This window comes from Anolis sagrei, chromosome 4 (assembly GCF_037176765.1).
Source record: "Anolis sagrei isolate rAnoSag1 chromosome 4, rAnoSag1.mat, whole genome shotgun sequence".
Classification (NCBI taxonomy): Eukaryota; Metazoa; Chordata; class Lepidosauria; order Squamata; family Dactyloidae; genus Anolis; species Anolis sagrei.
The window spans coordinates 219332915-219353678 of record NC_090024.1 but is presented as its reverse complement, the minus strand read 5'-3'; the positions used below and the strand labels follow the sequence as shown (position 1 = coordinate 219353678).

Sequence of the window (20764 nt, the reverse complement as noted above, 5' to 3'; positions counted from 1 at the left end):
TGGTTTGAATTTTTTGTTTTATATGCTGTTGGTTTTACTTTTTTGCATTCTACGGTGTGTCTATTTTATGTGTTTTAGGCACTTTGTATCATATGCAAGCCACCCCCAATCTCTTTGAGGAGATGGAGTTGTTGTTGTTGTTGTTGTTATTATTATTATTATTATTATTATTATTATTATTATTATTATTATTATATACTTTTCCAGTGATCCATTAGCAGTGGGTTGTTGTAGTTTTTTTGGGTTATATGGCCATGGTCTAGAGGCATTCTCTCCTGACGTTTTGCCTGCATCTATGGCAAGCATCCTCAGAGGTAGTGAGGTCAGGAGAGAATGCCTCTAGACCAGGGGTCCACAAACCTTTTAAACAGAGGGCCAGGTCACAGTCCCTCAAACTGCTGGAGGGCCGAATTATAATTTGAGAAAAACATGAATGAATTCCTATGCATACCACATATCTTATTTGTACTGCAAAAATCACTTAAAAATAATACAATAATTAAAATGAAGAACAATTTAAACAAATATAAACTTATTAGTATCTCAATGGGAAGTGTGGGCCTGGTTTTGGCTCAAGAGATAGGATTGTTGTCATTGTTGTTGTGTGCTTTCAAGTCATTTCAGACTTAGGTTGACCCTGAGCAAGGGCCAGGTAAATGACCTTGGAGGGCCGCATCCGGCCCCCGGGCCTTAGTTTGAGGACCCCTGCTCTAGACCATGGCCATATAGCCCGAAAAAATTACAACAATCCAGTGATTCCAGCCATGAAAGCCTTCGACAATACATTGATCCATTAGCACTTTGTTCCAATGGATTACTACAGCCATCTGTATTGGAGTTTGAGCTGCAAATTTAAAGCATTATTCTGTTTTATTTCCAATATGGAAATGTCTAGTTGTTTTAACCTTCTGGATATAGAATACTAATACAATTATAAAAGCTGGAGCAGGGGAACTCAAAACACATGCACACATGTTCAGGCTGATTTCACACGGTGGTATTTTCTGTTGGGAACAAAGCAACAAAAAAGGAACTGTTGTACTTGGGTCTAGGACAGACAGTCATATTCTCCTTTTTCTCATGGTACCCTCTTCTCTACAATCTCATAAGCTCTTCTTATATACACATTGACATGTAAATGGATAGATTACCATATGGGTAAAAAGTAGTCAATCTTGCTTGCCCATGATATACCACTTGATGGTGCTACAGCATGTCACAATCTTGGCATATGAAACAGCACCAATCAATCTTTTTCCTCACATTTCTTCCATCTCCTGTTTCTCAGAATTTAATTATCTTCATTTCTTTAGGACCAAATTAGATGAGACACCAGAGAGGGGTGAATGGTCACTTGATGTTTTCTGTTTACACTAAATGAGTTAGGCAGTCTTTCCCTATGCCATTTTCTGATCAAATTCACTTCTCCCTGCTACATTTTCCTAAAGGAAAAACATTTTTTTCTTAGAGGGGGAAAAATAGCTGCAGCAAGAGTAGGAAAATACAGTCAAGTAGGACACTATATGCCTTATATCCAAAATATTGCAGTGTAACTGTGTGTGTATCTGTCTTCAACTCACCTATCAACCTACGATGACTATGAATTTCACAGGTAGGCAAGGAAAACTCAGAGGTGTTTTGCCAGTGCTTTCCTCTGAAATATAGCTTACAGCAATTGGTATTCCCTGGTGGTCTCCCATCAATGGACTACACAAGACTGACTGTGTAGCTTTCTAGATCTGATACCTTCAGGGCATTTAAGTAAAAAATTCCCAGTAAGATTGAAAAAAAAACCTGCCTGAAAATGTATTGTCGAAGGCTTTTGTGGCTGGAATCACTAGGTTGCTGTAAGTTTTTCAGGCTGTATGGCCATGTTCCAGAAGCATTCTCTCCTCATGTTTCACCTACATCTATGGCAGGCATCCTCACAACCTCTGAGGATGCTTGCCATAGATGCAGATGAAACGTCAGGAGAGAATGCTTCTGGAACATGGCCATATGGCCTGAAAAACTTACAGCAACACAAATGCCTGAAACTACCAGTAAGAGTTGCTACCAGTAAGATGCTACCAGTAAGAGTTGACAATACTGTTCCACAGTCATAGAATCATAAAGCCTGTAGGATCTCATGGGCCATTTCTTTCTGCTCAGTGCAAGATCTCCAGTTAAAGCACCCCCGGCCACTCTGTCCTCTTTTGGAAAACATCTACCTCTCTAGACAATTGATTCAACTGCTGAATAATTCTTGCTGCCAATACATTCTTTCAAAAATCCAATAAAAATCTACCCACCTGTAACTTCATTAGACCTAGTCCTATCCCCTGGAGGCCTGCTCTCTCCTTCCTATGACAGCCCATGAGGTATTCAAACACTGAAATCATGTCACTCCTCAATCTTCTCTTCACCAAACTGAACATGGCCAGCTCCTTCAACCTATCCTCACATGTTCTGTTCTCCATACCTCTTAGCACAGAGCCCCTGATGGCACAGAGGGTTAAACTACTTAGCTGCTGAACTTGCTGACCGAAGGTCAGTGGTTTGAATTTGGGGAGCAGAGTGAGCCTCCGCTGTTAGCTCCAGTTTCTGCCTACCTAGCAGTTAGAAAACCTGCAGATGTGAGTAGATCCATAGATACCGCTTCAGTGGGAAGGTAACGGCGCTCCTTGCTGTCATGCTGGCTATATGACCTTGGAGGTGTCTATGTACAACACCAGCTCTTTGGCTTAGAAATGGAGAGGAGCACCACCCCCTAGAATCAGACAAGACTAGGCTTAATGTCAAGGGGAAATCTTTATCTTTACGTTTACCTCTTAGCGCTGTTGTCCTTCTCTGAACCTGCTCTAACTTGTCTTTATCCTTCTTAAAATGAACTGTACTCCATAAAAAGGTAAAGCCAGTCTGTTCAGCAAGTCTTGCAAATGATGATTTGTTATAAGTAAATGTTTGATTTTTATGCCTATTCTATATACACGTAAAAATTATTCGGGCCGGAAAGGGTTTCAAGCTGAAAACTTTAATAAGCTCTGGTCTAGGCTGCTGCCCTCCAAAGTCTCCCGGAGAACTAATACAGTCCCCTAACTTTCAAAATGCCCAACATTGCTCTAGGTTACTGGTTCTTTATCTGTGCGTGCTGACCTCAAATGGGGTCCCTTTAGCTCAATGTAAGGGCAGCTAAAAATTTGACAATAGTAAAAGGTTTCTGAATGCCACCTAGACATTTACAGAAATCTGTTAGCAACAACATGTGGACTCTGCAGAAATTGCTTTAGCTACACTCCATAAAAAGAAAAATCAGCCTGTTTAGTAAGACTTGCAAATGCTGATTTATTATCAGTAAATGTTTGATTTTTATATCTATTTGAAATAGCTATATACTCGAGGCTGTGTAAAAATTTCCCAGGCAGAAAGGAGTCATGAAAAAATTCATGAGCAGAAAGGGGTTGCAAGTGGAAAAAGTTTAAGAAGCCCTGATCTGTCATATATTTTTAAGTATGACTGTGTCCCATAATTGGGTGGAATTGCCTCAGATATATAATGGATATTGCAAATCCTGGTATGTTAACAATGAACAGAATATTCTCTCAGCCTCAGAGGAAGGCAAAGGCAACAAATCTGGCTGAAAAATACTTCATGATAGGTTCACCTTTGGGTCACCCTAAGTCAGAAGTGACTTGAAGGCAGCCAGCAACATCAACATTGGACACATATAATCAGATCAAATAAGGTTTTCGTGAGTGATGCAATTCACATACTTTTATTGTTACGGTAAATTATGGGCATTCTAATTCTTCAGGTTATAGACATTACAAACCAAGACCTTAAACTGAGTGATATCTGAAATGGGAGAGAAAGCAAGAAGAATCAAGCATTCAAGTGGACAGAATTTTTTCTTCATTTCCAATTACACTAGAAGCCGGGGTAATATAATAAAACTGATTGACAGGAGATTTGGAACAGACAAAAGGTAGTTCTTTTTCACACAGTGCAGAACTAATTTGTGGAATTTGCTGCCACAACACGTTGTGATGGCCTCTAGCTAAAATGGCTTTAACAGAGGATTAGATAAATTCAAGAAGTGTATCAGTGACCACAACTTCTAGGTTCTGGGGTGGAATGTCATTGGATAACATTTTCTGGGGGCAACATCTGGAGAGGCTATTGTTGTCATGTCTGGCTTCCCAGAGGAAGTGGATTGACCACTGTGGAAATACGATGTTGGACAAGACTGGGATCTGACCTGATCTACCAGGTCTCTGTTCACATTCCACCCTCTCTCCTTGCAATGGAGCTCAAGTAAATACAAAGCAAGCATCTGCTTGCATGATATCGGAGAATTTACAACACATATTATTTTTTAGGTTTTCTAGGATAGACTGTTGCGGGTAAACTGAATCACGAGAAGCCCAAATATCTATTTGGAACACTTTCGACCTTACACTGCTATTTATTCACAGAACATGAACCCCCATTTCAATGTGGTGGCCATTATTTTGTTGTCTCTATCTGCTATCACTGTTCTTTGACTTTCTGACCCCTCCCCCCACACACACTATAAAATGGGGCTATCATCAAATCAAGTGTCACATTCACATATCCCATGGCTTTCCTTTCACTAAGTAAAGGTAAATGTAAAGGTTTTTTTCCCTGGCATTAAGTCCAGCCGCGTCTGACTCTGGGGATTGGTGCTCATCTCCATTTTGTTACAGATGCTTTGTTTACTTGTTATAAAACTGTTTTTATTTTTTTACACATTAGGAATATGTTAGGGCTATTCGAGAAGGCATTTAACTGAGTGCTACAGTAACTGGAAATGACAACTGGAACGGAATATGGACTACGAGTTTGGTTATGATTCTACGATAAGACGGAGCGGATTATTTTAGTGTAATTAGATGTTTGTGTATTAGTGATATGTTGGTTTTGTCGTCATGGCTTTTGTAAATTGTCTTTTATATGTTTGTACACCGCCGTGAGTCGCCCTAGGGCTGAGAACGGCGGTTAACAAATGCATCAAATAAATAAATAAATAAATAAATAAATAAATAAATACATAAATACATAAATTATTGTTATTTTTTATATCTTGCTTTGTTGTGATCTGTTCTAAGCAAATTGCTAATAGAACGTGGGAACACAAAGTGGTTTATTGATTGGATGAAGAAGTTCCAAGATGTCCTTCTGAGAGCTTATGATCTGGACAAGCTATACACAGAACTGATGGTTCTTGGTTTTGTTTATCTTGTTATATAATTACATCTCAACTGTTTTCCAATAATTCCATAGTGTTTATGTATCATTCTACTCTTCCCCACTTTATCCTCACAGCAACCTTGAAGTAGGTCATGGAGAGAGAAAGAGAGTACATACACTCCAACTGTTCGGGTTTGGCACAGGGATAATCAGGATTAATCCTATGTCAATTTTCTCTCATCCTCCTGCTTTCCCTTTTTGTCCTCAGCTTACTTCAGTTGTTATAAACTATTCAAAATGCAAAAGTACTTTGCCCACAATTATTCAGCAGGGAGAAGAGAGGAAAGAGAGTTATGGGCAAAAGTACTTTGTCCACAATTATTCAGCAGGGAGAAGAGAGGGGGTGCAAACTCCTCTGACCTCTCCTAGGATTTTTGTTCTTCCTCATAAATAACAGTTGCCATCTTGATCATGCTTTGATGTTCCTTGACCACATGTGTTCCACTTTTTACCTATGAAACACTAAGGAGTTTCATGACTGGCTGAAGATGATACAGTGAGTTTCACAGCTCAGTAAAAGCAGAAGCTTGATCTCCCACAGCCCACTTCAAGTCTCTAACCACTATGTTAACTGGCTCTTATTTTAATTTCAATAATTCCCATACACTTCTCTCTGTAGAATTAAGCAATTGGTATTAACAATGCCTTAGTTCTGTTTATTTTTTGCAGACAGGAAAATCATGTATAAGGAACACAAACATTCCTTTGCTAGAGGTGCATTTACAGCAGTGTTTCTCAATCTTCCTAATGCCGCAAACCCTTAATACAGTTCCTCATGTGTGCTGACCCCCCAACCATAACATTGTTTTTGGTGCTACTTCATAACTGTCATTTTGCCTCTGTTGTGAATCACAGTGTAAATATCTGATATGCAGGATGCATTTTCATTAACTGGACCAAATTTGGCACAAATATCTGATACACCCAAATTTGAATACTGGTGGGGCTGATTTTGTCATTTGGGAGTTATAGTTGCTGGGATTTATAGTTAATCTACAATCAAAGAACATTCTGAACTCCACCAACGATGGAACTGAACCAAACTTGGCACACAGAACTCCCTTGACCAACACAAAATACTGGAAGGGTGTGGTGGGCATTGATCTTGAGTTTTGGAGTTGTAGTTCAGCTACATTCAGAGAGCACTGTGGACTCAAACAATGATGGATCTGGATCAAACTTGGCACAAATATTCAATATGCCCAAATGTGAACACTGGTGGCATTTGGAGAAAATAGACTCGACATTTAGACCATCTTTTCAAAAATTGTAATAGGTAAGCAAACAGCAAATTCCAGAAAATATTGGTGACAATTGTTTCATTATTAAACTTAGCAAATGTAATCATGAAGCCTGATTAAGATTATAATCCTCCTTTCACAGCCATTATGACAAATGATTTACAACCTAAATAGGTTCTGGTTAAAATCTACTTTACACAATACAGAGAATCAAGTTTTTCAAAATGGTTGAACCTCTGGTGGACACGACACCTAGCATTTAAAGGGAAAAAATTAACAACAAATAAATAATAAAAAAGAATGCAATCCCTACCTCCAAGTCATTAAAGAACAAATGTGTGTCTGCAAGGTTGAAGATCATTTCTTCCATCATAAGACCTATTCGGACAGATGCAGTTGTGTCCTGTTAGAAAAAAAGAAGAAGCTATCATCTGTTTTGTTTCCAATTTGCAGCCAATTTATTTTTAAAACATAAAATTAGTCTTGGTAGAGCAGACCGTTAAAATGATTTTCAGGTCCCAATAATAATAATAGTAACAACAACAACAACAACTTTATTTTTATATCCCGCCAACATCTCCCCGAAGGGATTCAGGGCGACGGGACCAAGCTCAATAACAAAAAAGTTAGACAAGTAAAAACACATTAAAAACACAATAAACATATGACATTTTAATTACACAATTTAAACAGTAAAATATGAAAACATTATTAGAATAAATCAAAGCCAATCTCAATAACCAGAACAGATTAAAATTAGAGAGGGCTAGTCGTAGGCTTGTGCAAAAGCAGATTATAGGGCCAGGGCTGGGATAAAATGCTGAGATTCAATCTGACGGTCAATTAGGGCTGGACAATCATAAGCAGGGGCCTATGAATTCTTTCTTTCTAGATTCTTTCTAAAATGCATTAGGTCTACAGCTATATTTCTAACATATTTTGTTAATTCACAATCTGTCACAGAATCCCAGACTTTTTGCAAAATCCTAGGGTTAGAGAAAATCATGCTTGAGAAACCCTAGGCAGACTAAAAGTAAGGTTATCTGCCTCCTCTTCAGTTGTAAGTGCCACAATCTGTCCCCCCTACTAATAAGGCAAGGACTCTGTTCACATAAAATTTTTGTGTTATATTCCATTTAAATAGCCATTGGACCATCCTTTGGAATCCTGGAGTTTGTAGTTTAGTGACGCACTAGAGAAATGTTTCTTTATCAGCTATTAGGATTTCTGTGATTTGAAGGCCAAAACATCTGGGGGCCCACAGGTTGAGAACTACTAGAGCTCCCTGTTACTTTTTGTTGCTTTTTGTTACTGCCTTATCCCATTTTTCTGTTTCTGCATATTTTGGGTCTACCTCTGACATCCACTGATTTATTGTTGAAGACTTTCATGGCTGGAGTCACTGAATTGTTGTAGGTTTTTTGGGATGTATGGCCATGTTTTAGAAGCATTCTCTCCTGACATTTTGCCTGCATCGATGGCAGGCATCCTCACAGATTGTGAGGTCTGAGGATGCCTGCCATAGATGCAGGCAAAATGTCAGGAGAGAATGCTTCTAAAACATGGCCATACATCCTGCAAAACCTACAACAACCCATTCACTGATTTCCTTCTTGCAATTTTTGCTGACAAACATAAGCATCAATATACAGATAACACCATCAAAAATAAAATACATGACAATATATCTCCCCCCCTGCTTCTGTCTGTTTGAACTTTGAAGACATAGTAATGATTTTAATCCCACTTGATTATAAACCACATTAAAACCATGCAAATTTGCATAGATCCATGTTATTGTATGGTGAGGTCACTCAAGAAATTCCATCTGGGAGAATCTCCAGAGAAGCACAATGTTCAGAGGCAGACCATGTTTTAATCAACCTTTGTGGCAAATATTGTTGACAGTGGTTGGTGTGTTTATGCACAAAACCAATTACTATGCATTCCTGATGCAGTTGTTAATTAGAGGAGAATGGATGTGGTCCAGCCATATGGATTGCTCATGGGGGACTCAATTAAAGCGAAAGGAAAACTGCGCTCTTTAATTGCCTTTGAAATGTGATTGTTGGTGACGTAACCCTAAAAATAGCCATCATTTGTTTTACTCTGTAATTTTTCCATTTTCTACCCCTCCCACCTACACACCCATCTGCTTTGTCAATGTATTTTCCTAAAGTCATAATGATTTTAATATAATCAATTTTTTACATTTATGTGAAAAAAAGATTCTCTCACATTTTCCCCTTCCTCCTTCCTTCCTCCTTTTTATACTGCAAGAAATTAACATACTGTATATACTTGAGTATAAGTCTAGTTTTTCTGCCCTTTTTTAGACTGAAAAAGCCCCCTCGGCTTATACTTGAGTGAGGGTCCTGGCAGAATGAAGGGTTTCTTTCAGCCCCACGCCTTCCTGCCAGGGCCCTCACCTCTCCGCTCAGCAACCCAGCTCTCCTTCCTGCCCTCCTCTCTTGTGCAGTATGCACCTTCCTCTCCTCCTTTCTCACACAGCGTGTGCCTTCCTCTCCTCCTCTCTCGACACAGCATGTGCCTTTCTCTCCTCCTCTCTTGGCGCCAGTCTTTCCACTTTTCCTTATTCATATACATGGCATTTCCCCCAAAATGTATAGTTAAAACAAACTATGGTGATTATTGGAAAGATATGTAAGGACATTTACATTGAAGAAGGTTAGAATAGTGATTTAAATAGAGTTGGACAGCTTTATCTTAAATTACAGTTTTATGTAAATATTGAAAAACATTTAAGCTACTGATGCCTCAATTAATGTAATTTTATTGGTATCTATTTTTATTTTGAAATTTACCTGTAGCTGCTGCATTTCCCACCCTTGGCTTATACTCAAGTTAATATGTTTTCCCAGTTTTTTTGTGGTAAAATTAGGTGCCTCGGGTTATATTTGGGTCAGCTTATACTCGAGAATATAGGTTTGAACAACTCAGTATTATGATGAAAACTAGGCATTACTGTAACATCCCAAGAAGTGAGAGATTCTGCGTATGGGGAGAACAAACTGTGGAAGATATCGAACATTTCTTAATTGACTGTCCAGCATATACTGAACTGAGAGACAGATATTTACATCCAATATTATCCAACTGCAGGTCCCCCAACATAAATGATCTTCTGACTTCCTCTTTGCAAGGACAGGAAAGACCCACCATAATCAGAGTAAGCCTTTTTATTCTGAAAGCTATCAATATAAGAGTACATTTCCTGAAAGAAGAATCAGGAAAATAAAATACTCTGACTGTAAATCATAGAATCATAGAATCAAAGAGTTGGAAGAGACCTCATGGGCCATCCAGTCCAACCCCCTGCCAAGAAGCAGGAATATTGCATTCAAATCACCCCTGACAGATGGCCATCCAGCCTCTGCTTAAAAGCTTCCAAAGAAGGAGCCTCCACCACACTCCGGGGCAGAGAGTTCCACTGCTGAACGGCTCTCACAGTCAGGAAGTTCTTCCTAATGTTCAGATGGAATCTCCTCTCTTGTAGTTTGAAGCCATTGTTTCGCGTCCTAGTCTCCAAGGAAGCAGAAAACAAGCTTGCTCCCTCCTCCCTGTGGCTTCCTCTCACATATTTATACATGGCTATCATATCCCCTCTCAGCCTTCTCTTCTTCAGGCTAAACATGCCCAGTTCCCTAAGCCGCTCCTCATAGGGCTTGTTCTCCAGACCCTTGATCATTTTAGTCGCCCTCCTCTGGACACATTCCAGCTTGTCAATATCTCTCTTGAATTGTGGTGCCCAGAATTGGACACAATATTCCAGATGTGGTCTAACCAAAGCAGAATAGAGGGGTAGCATTACTTCCTTAGATCTAGACACTATGCTCCTATTGATGCAGGCCAAATAGAAGGTCAGCTGCTGTCCTCAACTTTTTGCCTTGTTTTTTACTCGTGTTGTATTTTGAAATGGTCATATGACTGGTCAAATTAATTATTATTAATTATTATTACTATTATTACTCAAGAATATATGATAGGTACTTTTTTAAGAACAAGAACTGTAATGGCTGCTTACACAATGTTTTCGTTAAGTCACACATTGAAAATATGTACCACTTTTGTATAACACTACAAAATATTTGGGCTCTTTCTACTAAGAAAAATGCAGGGACCTGATTTGAAATAATCACGTGCTATAACCATGAACTGTCCATGAATGAAACTCTTACCCTTTGAAAGGATTACTGCTAGATGCCTCTCCCAGCTCACAAACAACCCCTAGCCTCAGTCAATTTCAAGATGGTGACTTTGCAGCATAAGGCCTAATGAGATATTCTCCACTTATAGGGTTATTTTAGATTTGTTTATGGTTCCAAATTATTAACAAAACTCATTAAACTGTTTCTACCTTTTTTGTGCGATTGTAATATGTTGCTGTTGTGAAATATACTGTTTTGAAACACTGTATAACCAGAATGCAATATTGCAATCTAGGTTGTGTAAATATACATAAGCAAGCTATGTTGTAAAGGCAGTAAGGAATTATGAAGATGCATAATGGGACATCGGCAAGAATGTCCCACTGTGCATTGGTCCTGCTGTTCAGTGGCCATGCTTAAACAAACCACTTGCTGAATATGGATGTTCTGTAATTGCTCAATTATGTTCCTCTTGGAACTAAGTTTGTTCATGAAGACTTAAATCCCGACATGAATTTTGGCCATTTTTATTAAACCTAAGTATCTATAATGTGTATTTTTCTCATTGCGATGTCCTTGCAATCTCTCTAGAAACAGTAAGAATTAAGGAATACAGCCTGCTAACGGGAAAACTGTCATAAAACTCTTGTCCATAGCTCCTCTGTTAGTCAAAGTTTGGAAATGTTTGAGGTTTTTTGGACTATACAGTTTCCAGAATTTCACTAGCTACCATTAGAGTAGCATCAGTTGTATCCAGTACCAGCCTATGCTTTATAGAGTTACACTGAATGAGATGATTGTTTCATTGTCTCTTCAAGATTTTAGACAGGAGTCCTTCTCCATCTGGCAATTCAATCTGGGATCTTCTAAATTCCGATTGGGGTAGAGCAATTCCTTTCCTTTCAAAGTGATTCTAACTTATTCACCTTCACTACTGGTTTCCAAGCAGTGGAGGTGCTAAGTTTACATTGGGCACCACAGTATTCTGATCTCATGGCTGGTGTGTGGATAACAGAACTGAATTTACACATTCTTGAGTGGGAGTATTAGGAACATATATCTAAATGTACACAGACATGGGAAGCTGTTAAGTTTATAGCTTCCTTTGCCCCGAAGCTACAAAACATTAAGTTAAAAGAGAGGCCTAATGCTGGAATGTGTCAAGATTTGTTAAGAAAAGGACAGCAACTCCATTTTAATCCCACCAAAGCAGAACATTTCCAGTGTTTGCATGTTTGAATGGATGAACAAGACATTTTAAAAGGTTTCCCCCTTCTATTCAGCAACATCACAAGAGTTATGGTGCATTTTTAATGTTTTCCCCCTCTTCTAGACTTTACATTTCTCCAAAATCATTCTTCAATGGACAGCAGTTGACCATTTTCTTGATGGGGTGTCAGACATGTCTAAACACTCCTTGTTGCTGAAGATGAGAAAAATTGTATTCTTTAGAACTATACCAGTGGCCACATTTATAGTGAACTAAAAAGCAATTAATTCTTGTTGCTTGAGAGTTCAAAATATAAATAATTTCATTATTTTTGTTACTTTTGGGAGCCATTCAACTTGAAAAATTCTGGTCTACAAATATTCTTTGAGAATAGTATTTTCTCAAAGTAACGTCACATCAATAAAATGTCTTTATGTTGCATTAGTTTTGAAGTGTAACTTTGTTATGATCTTACTGTCAAACAGGGGACATCTAATTACACATAATGACATTCTTTATGGCATTATTTCCAAGATCATTAATACAAGCAGACAAATTCCATATTTCTGAGGCCTGAAGAGTCCCATTGTTTTCAACTTTCAGCATTGTATGCTTTATGATTAAAGTTTGGCACCCAAAAGCCAAAATCTCTTGTTCCACACATATTTTTTGTTTTGCTATGCAAGCACTACTAAATCACTTTTTAGGGAAATGTCTTCAAATAATGTTCTTACTATGGTTGGTACAACCTTCAGAATTACTGATGATTCAGCATTTAGAGAATTCTTAGGAAAACCTTCAGATTGTTTAACTACTGAAGTGAGGGCTTAGAATCAATAGCTTTTCTTTAATTGGTTGGGATACACCTGGACTACCAAGTGACATAAATGGGCACAATACAAAAGATGCATATTCCATCTTCTGGGAGCAGAGATTTTTACAAATGTTCTTTATACATTTAATTAACACACACATGAACTAGGGTAGTAGACTTATTAAATCTTAAAATATTTGTAAAAATATTTTAATGTAATAATAAAAAAACTTTATTTATACCCCGCCACCATCTCCCCAATGGGGACTCGGGGCAGCTAACACGAGGCCAAGCCCAAAAATACAATGCAACACAATAAAATACAGAATAGAGAAAACAAAAATTACATCAGAAGATAATTACAACAGCAAATAGCAAAATAAAATAATAAAGCAAATTCACAAAAAAAAAATCAAACAAGATGGGCAGGCCAAATGGACAAGATAAAATGATAAAATAATAAAATAATAAGACATGAATTTTGCATTTGTCACCCAGGCCGAGGGTATTCGTACACTACAGTTGTGTGCGATGTAAATCTACCATTTGTATCAAATCTGAGGCTGTGCTGTCACTTCCTTTGTGTAACTCCTTATTTCATTCCTAGTTGGCCGTGGAACTCTGTGCAGGTTCCTGACCATTGGGATTGCCTCTGCTGGTGTCAGAACAGGGAACTCATTCAACCAGCAAGAAGGACCGGCAGAGAAATGGGCTCGACCCATCTCCTTTCCTTGCACAGATAAATGCAGGGGAAGGTTGATGGCACTGGTGTCCAGTCTGGAGAGTGGATAGAGCTGAATTGAACCCAATGCCACCATGCAGACTGCCCTGAAGCTGTGGAATACACCTAGGTCCAAAATTTGGGTTTACAAAATATCAGACTACATAAGTAAAAATTATCTGGAGGTAGCCTTTCCTGCAATTTGCCTCACTTTTTACTTTCAAGTCCATAATCCTGAGGTACTTAAATACAAACATGGGTCAAAATGTTTTGCCTCCTGTGTCATAAAAATGTTATGGATGATCATATAACAGCAGAAGTTGCTAGAAATCATAGCCTGAACTATCCTCTAATCAAAGCTGTGGTTCAACATAGCCACCATCAATTTGTATACATTTGTGTCATCGTATAACCCAGGCATAAAAAACATTTTGGAAAAAATCAGGGTTTTGCTTCATGACCCATGATTTTAAAGCTGATTCAAGTCATTGAATCTGAAACCACATAGGTTGTCTTTTTGGATATGCTACTGAAGTGTGATTCAATTTACTTCCTAGTCACCACTGTATTTTTCTGATAATAAAATGTTAAGGTCTCAGCTGTGATTTATTAAAAAAAAGGGGGAGTGGTGGCATAGTAGAAATGTCGGTAGTCCACAAAAAGAACCAGGGAGCTGGTAATGTGGGTAGGATGGTTTTTCTTAATTTTTGTTTTTTAAACGATTTTTTGCCACCATGTTTAAAAATCTCTATTCTCAATCGTAAGGATGAGCAACATTTTTGGTAAAGAAAATCTGGAAATGCAATCTGTGCAATGATCAAATGCAGGGCAAACTCAGAAAGCAAAATTTGTATTCTTCTTCATACAAAGTAGGCAACTCACTAAAATGCTTCTTTAGTTCTTGCCTATGAAATTGGGGAAAAAAATCATATGATTGCATCAATTGTTCAACCTATTAAGTTTTGTTTTCATTAGTTTGATGCTGGACTTGCACGGGAGGGTTTTTATTTTAATTTCCATTGGCTTTTCCAGTTATTCCTCTGGTCTCAACACAGAACTCTTTATAATTTATTATACTGCCACAGGCACTTCTATCAAAATGTTCTTGTAAATTTGTTGTAAGTTGTCTCTACTGAATTTACTTTGATTTGGTTTCATAACCTTTTGCAGGCTGAATAAATATATTTATACCTGGGAATTTTGCTATATCAAGTGTAAGATATAGGGAGAAGTTCTGTAATTTATAATTAGAAGGTTAAATTAAAAATCAAAATTTCATGTCAATCAAAATTCTTCACCAAGAGAAAGGACTGAGACAACTCAATGTCTTTATATGTATATTTGTGTGTGTAATGCAGAATCCCACCACACTCAAAAATATGCCAAACAATCTTAAGTTGCCTAAACCCCCGTGCCTAAACTCTGGTCATGGTACCATACCCAGGATTGCCTTTTTTTACTACTCCATCCGTAGCGTAAACTTCATGTTATATTGATGCCACAAACTAGATGCAGGAGGAACCGAAAGAATATGTTTCATTTCTAACAAGAAGCAGAGCTTAGCAATGTGTGATGTTCCATGTGACTCTGTGAGTGGTAATGAAGGATGCGGAGTGAGGGATGGAGTTTGAAGTGCAAAAGAAGGTTGCATTCAATTAATTCTGAAGGTTTGTCCCTTGTAGACAATAGACTTGGGCCCGAATCACTGTTAATGTAAAGATTTGCAGTTTTCAGAGGGCCATTTTAGTTTAATTTCCAAAAACACAAAGGGTAGGAGAGGGACAAAAAGACCAGCGAAACAGATTCAGAGAGCCAATATTTTCAGTTCTGGAGAGGAAAGAGTTAAGTCCACAAAATACCTGAGGCAGGGGGATCTATGGTGTCTTTTTCTCTTCCCCAGCAGAATTATAGAATCAAAGAGTTGGAAGAGACCTCATGGGCCATACAGTCCAACCCCCTGCCAAGAAGCAGGAATATTGCATTCAAATCACCCTGACAGATGGTCAGAAGAAGCCTCCCTCCATTTTTTTTTCTTGGAAAGTTACCTTCTCCTCCAGAGAGGGCCCTGGAAAATCGCTTTCCCAGTGGCACTAGCATAGGGTGGCTATTGAAAAGCTCCTCTCGGCGCATGATGGGAGTTGAGGTTTCTCTCTCTCTGTGTCTCTCAGTCAATAAAAAGCCTGGTGGTGTCCATGCTCTGACTGGCTGAGAATGGACACAACCGGTGACTACAATTCCAAGAATTCTCTCTTGTGGTATGTCTTATTTTAAAAAATGTTATAGTTAAAACATAAAATAATTCTAAAAAAGCAGTAGATGAGTAATTTTGAAAGGAGGAGGAAGGGGAAAGTGTGAGGAAGGTGTGGGGCTGAAAGGTCTGCAGTTGTAAATAGGGTCTACAAGTGAGGTTTCATGCAGATAGACCTTAAAATGGCTGAGGATTGAGCTTTTAAAGTTTTATATTGTAGTCAATGGGCCAAATCTTTGCCAAATGAAATGGCATCACCCCTCTCCTTTTGGGTAACTTTCTGGTAAACAAAATGAGGGGTGAGATGAAAATGGACCCGAAAATGGCATGCCTTTGGCCAAAATGCACATGCCTAGTAGACAACCTGGTACAACCCCTTCTACCTTGTGTCTTTGCCTGAATCTATAGCAGGGGTGTCAAATTCATTTTCATAGAGGGCCACATCAACCTTATGGCTGCCTCCAAAGGGCTGCTGAATCCATTGAAAGAGAATCGGTGGATACAGAGGCCAATATATTTTTTTAACATAGTGTTCTTTAGTTTTTACCCAGACATTACTTAATGACAGCTCCCATCACTTTTCATTATCCACCATGTGGACTGGGGATTATGGGAATTGCAATCCCCACAGCACTAGTGGCTCTGAGGTTGGGGAAAAGTTAAAGGGCAGTCTAATGTCAGACATCATATCCACAAGCCTTGCACCTAAATTCAAACCCCAGTATCCTAACTAAACAGAACAAACTGCAGCCTTTCAGATGTGACTGTATCACAAATCCCATCAGCTCTAGCAGTGGGTTAAAGCACTGTGCCGGCAGGACTGAAGGCCGACAGGTTGCAGGTTCAAATCCGGGGAGAGGCGAATGAGCTCCCTCTATTAGCTCTAGCTCCTCATGCGGGGACATGAGAGAAGCCTCCCACAAGGATGATAAAACATCAAAAATCATCCAGGCGTCCCCTGGGCAACGTCCATGCAGACGGCCAATTCTCTCAAAACAGAGAGACAAAAAAAAAAAAGCACTCTAGTTATGAGGTCTAATGATAAGGAATACAAGAGTTGTAGTCTAGCATCTGGAGGGGCACATAAAATGACGTGGTGGGTCAGATTTGGCCTTGAGTTTGACACATGTGATCTACAGGGAAGGGTAAAATCCTGCCACCCTCTTCCCCCTTCTGAATTAACTGAATCCAGCCTACTTTCCCACTTTACATTGTAATTTTAATGTTTGTGTATATTTATAGTTCGTTTAATTCCAGCATTGAATGTTTGTCATATATATGTTGTCCTCTGCCCTAGGTCCTCTTCGGGGTGAGAACGGCAGAATATAAATGCTAATGCTAATAATGAACACGTCAAACTCCCCTGGGACTTCCGAATTCAGACAGACAGAGTTTTGGAGCACAATACTCCTGACCTCACGATTATGTTAAAAAACAAAGTCTGGATTGTTGATACTGCAATCCCAGATGTCAGCAGGATTGAAGAGAAACAACTGGAAAAGCTGACACGATATGAGGATTTAAAGCTCAAACTGCAAAGACTCTGGCACAAGCCAGTAAGGGTGGTCCCAGTGGTGATCGGCACACTGGGTGCAGTGCCTAAAGACCTCGACCTGCACTTAAACACAATCGGCGTTGACAAGATTACCATCTGCCAGCTGCAGAAGGCCACCTTACTGGGATCTGCACACATTATTCGCCGATACATCACACAATCCTAGACACTTGGGAAGTGTCCAACATGTGATCCAATACAACAGCCAGCAGAGTCATCTCATCTACTGTGGACTCATCTTGTTGTGTTTCCAATAATAATAATAATAATAATAATAATAATCATCATCATCATCATCATCATCATCATCACACAGCCCTAGGCACTTGGGAAGTGTCCGATGTGTGATCCAATACAACAACCAGCATAGTGATCTTGTTTGCTGTGGCCTAATCTTGATGTGTTTCAAAAAATAATAAACAACTAAATTTTCAGCAACCAAAGTAAGCTGAGAAGAAAGAAGCAAAGTGGAAGAATGAAAGAGAAGACAGGGCATTTTAAAAGCAGCTGAAAATGTCAGATGGATTAATTGGAATTGACAAATGGGCAATTTAAGGGTATGCAAAGCTACTCCTTTTTAAAACGCATCTGAAATTACTCCTAATCCAGTTGGATGGATGCAACACATCCAGTTCCTCCTCTTTCCCCTCCTCCTCTTTCTTCATAGCCCTCAGTAAAATTATAAAAGGAAGTTGGAGGCTAACTTATCTCTGGCAATCTCTCAAGCACAAGTCACTCTTTCTTCGTTTTCTGGTTCCAAATCATTCATCGTTCCAGACTGATGTCTCAACTACTTAAACTGTTAAGACTTGTACTCCCCTAATGAACTGGGCAGAGGTTGACTGTCCTTCCATTTTACTCTGTGCCAACTTATCTGTCGTTTCAGATGTTTGAGTAATGTATTTTTCTACCTCTTTAGCTCAGTTATTTTTGCTTTTTGAAAACAAAGTGCGGCACACACAAAAGCTCCCCACTCCAGCTACTCTTTTATTGAAATAAACAGACTTTCTCCCTTCCTGCCAAGGACTTGCTTATGCAGTGAACAAATAATGACTTTTCCACCAGGAAGAAAGCATTAATTAGGCGTATTTGTCAGACTTCTATTCCCCAGAGAAAAGGGGGGGGGGGGAGGGTTATCTTTTGGAGGTGTCAGCCAGAGGTGAAAGGCAGATTAGTAAGCAATTGGGGGCCTTCCAAGTTAAATCTCATCTTTGCGGTTAGCTCTTAATAATAAAGTTGTCATTAAAGAAAGAGTTTAATGGTTTTAATTTGGTTTAATTACTTGGAAACACTTGGAAATGGGACCAGTTTGTTTGCTTCTATTAACTAGAAAGAAATAAGTCATGGTTGCAAAGAAAAAAGAAAGGAAGGGAGAGAGACAGAGAAAAGGGCGAGCCACATGTCTGAATGTGGGCAAATTATAATCCATTCTTTGGTTGCTGCGTTTCATGCTGTGATGACATATCTATCTATGAGTAAATAAATATAGCTTTTTATTGAAGCATTTTTTTCCTGAACTCCAAAACAACCTTTTTCAACACCAGTTGCTTCATTCTCCTCCAGTTATTGTTTTTAATATATCACAAGGGAGGAATTTATATCAATATAAAACTATTTGCGATTTATGTCTCTACAAAACTGTTAACTCTTTGCATATGATTTATCTTCCTGAAATTCCCTTTCTAGATTTATACATTTTCTTTTAGCCAAAAAGGGATCCTGGTTGTTAGATATATAACATTATAAAAACAAGAAGAATATTCACAATAATATAAAAAAGAAAAGCCTTTAAAACTTTTCATCTGCCAAACCCAAGCCATCAATTAAAAGAAAATTAAATGTCTGGAGATTTCACTATATCAAATGGACAAAAAAGGAGTATGGACATCAGAGCAGGCTAGAAAAAAAAAGAAAAGATAAAATTCCTGTCAACAGCTTACCAGCTGAATCATATCAAGCTGGGGACAAAATGATAGACAGACATTGTTATGGTGGAGACAGACAGATGGCAGCAGGAGAAGAAGAAGGGACTACGGTGGAACCCAAAGACAACATGGGTAGCTGAGTTGACCGTTTAAAAAACTGAAGTCTGCCCTTTAAAAACAGAGAGTAAATGTTACTTGTATGATTATTTATATGTTTTAACTATTTTATAATTTTATGATTTTATATGGTATGTTTATTTTTATATTCACGATGTGGCATTGAATTTTTGCAGTATTTATAAGCCACCATGAGTCCCCTTCAGGGTGATAAGGACGGGGTATAAATAGAGTAAATAAATAATAATAAATAAATACTAGACTTGGGCCTGAATTAGTTTGAATGACAAATATTTGTATATAATCTCTGAAAGAAGAATGGGCAAAGCCCGGCAAGATGGATTAAGGGAGCCAGATTTTATCAGGTCCCGAAGAAGATGGAGTTAAGTCTGCAATATCCCCGAGACAGGAGTCTGCTGCAGGGCTCCTGGAGAAGATGGGATTATTGCAGTGTCTTTTTCTCCCTTCCCGGCAATAGCAGCGTCCATCCATTTCTTTTTGGAAAGTTTCCTAGGCTTCTCCTCCTGAGAGAGACATGCTGCCTTGCTGGGAACTTGCTTTCCAACAGCACTTACATGGGGCAGGCATTGAAAAGTTCCTCTCGGAGCATGATGGGAGTTGAAGTTTTTTCTTTCTCCGTTTCTCAGCCAACAAAAAGCCTGGTTGTGTCCATGCTCTGATTGGATGAGAATGGACACAACCAGTGACTACAATTCCCAGAACCTTCTCTTGCAGTTTGTCTTATTTTTAAAAATGTTATGGTTGAAACTTAAAATAATTCTAAAGGAGTAGTAGATTGTTGAATTGTTTTGAAATTTGGCAGGCCTGCAGTTGACAATGGGATCTAAAACAGAGGTAGGTTTCATGCAGATAAGCCTTAAAATGACTGAGGTTTGAGCCTTTAAAGTTTCCCATTGTAGCCAACGGACCAAATCTTTGCTGAATGAAAACGACAACACCCTTCCCGATTCGAGTAACTTCTCGGTAAACAGAATAAGGGGCTAGATGATAATGGACTCCCAAACAGCATGCTTTGTGGCGAAGTTGCGCATCTCTAGTTACTACTAATAACACTAATTCTAAAACCTGACACCCAAAGAGCATGCCTTGGTGAAATCATATTGGGCAGCACTTAATGATGCATAAAGCACTAGGCATCGAACATCAAACCCAACTGCTCAGAGTATGTAATTCATTTCTTTTAAAAGTCCACCTGCCCCCAAATGATGGGTTACACTCTTGTGCCAGCAGGACTGAAGATTGACAGGTCGGAGGTTCGAATCCAGGGAGAGCGTGAATGAGCTCCCTCTGTCAGCTCCAGCTCCCCATGCGGGGACATGAGACAAGCCTCCCACAAGGATGTTAAAAAATCAAAACATCCAGGCGTCCCCTGGACAATGTCCTTGCAGACAGCCAATTCTCTCACACCAGAAGTGACTTGCAGTTTCTCATGTTGCTCCTGACATGGAAAAAATCCCCATGTTTTGTACACCTGTATTGTTTTGCTGAATTCT

At 38.9% G+C, this 20764-nt stretch overlaps 1 protein-coding gene across 4 annotated transcripts in view; it reads right to left on the bottom strand.

Moving 5' to 3' along the window:
• Positions 1-20764, bottom strand: part of EYA2 (EYA transcriptional coactivator and phosphatase 2) — a 177715-nt gene that overhangs the window by 22274 nt on the left and 134677 nt on the right. For all 4 annotated transcript variants that reach the window (XM_060772168.2, XM_060772170.2, XM_060772169.2 and 1 more), the window contains exon 10: positions 6805-6894. In XM_060772168.2, coding sequence (XP_060628151.2) covers positions 6805-6894 — 90 coding nt within the window. The remainder of the gene's footprint in view (positions 1-6804; positions 6895-20764) is intronic.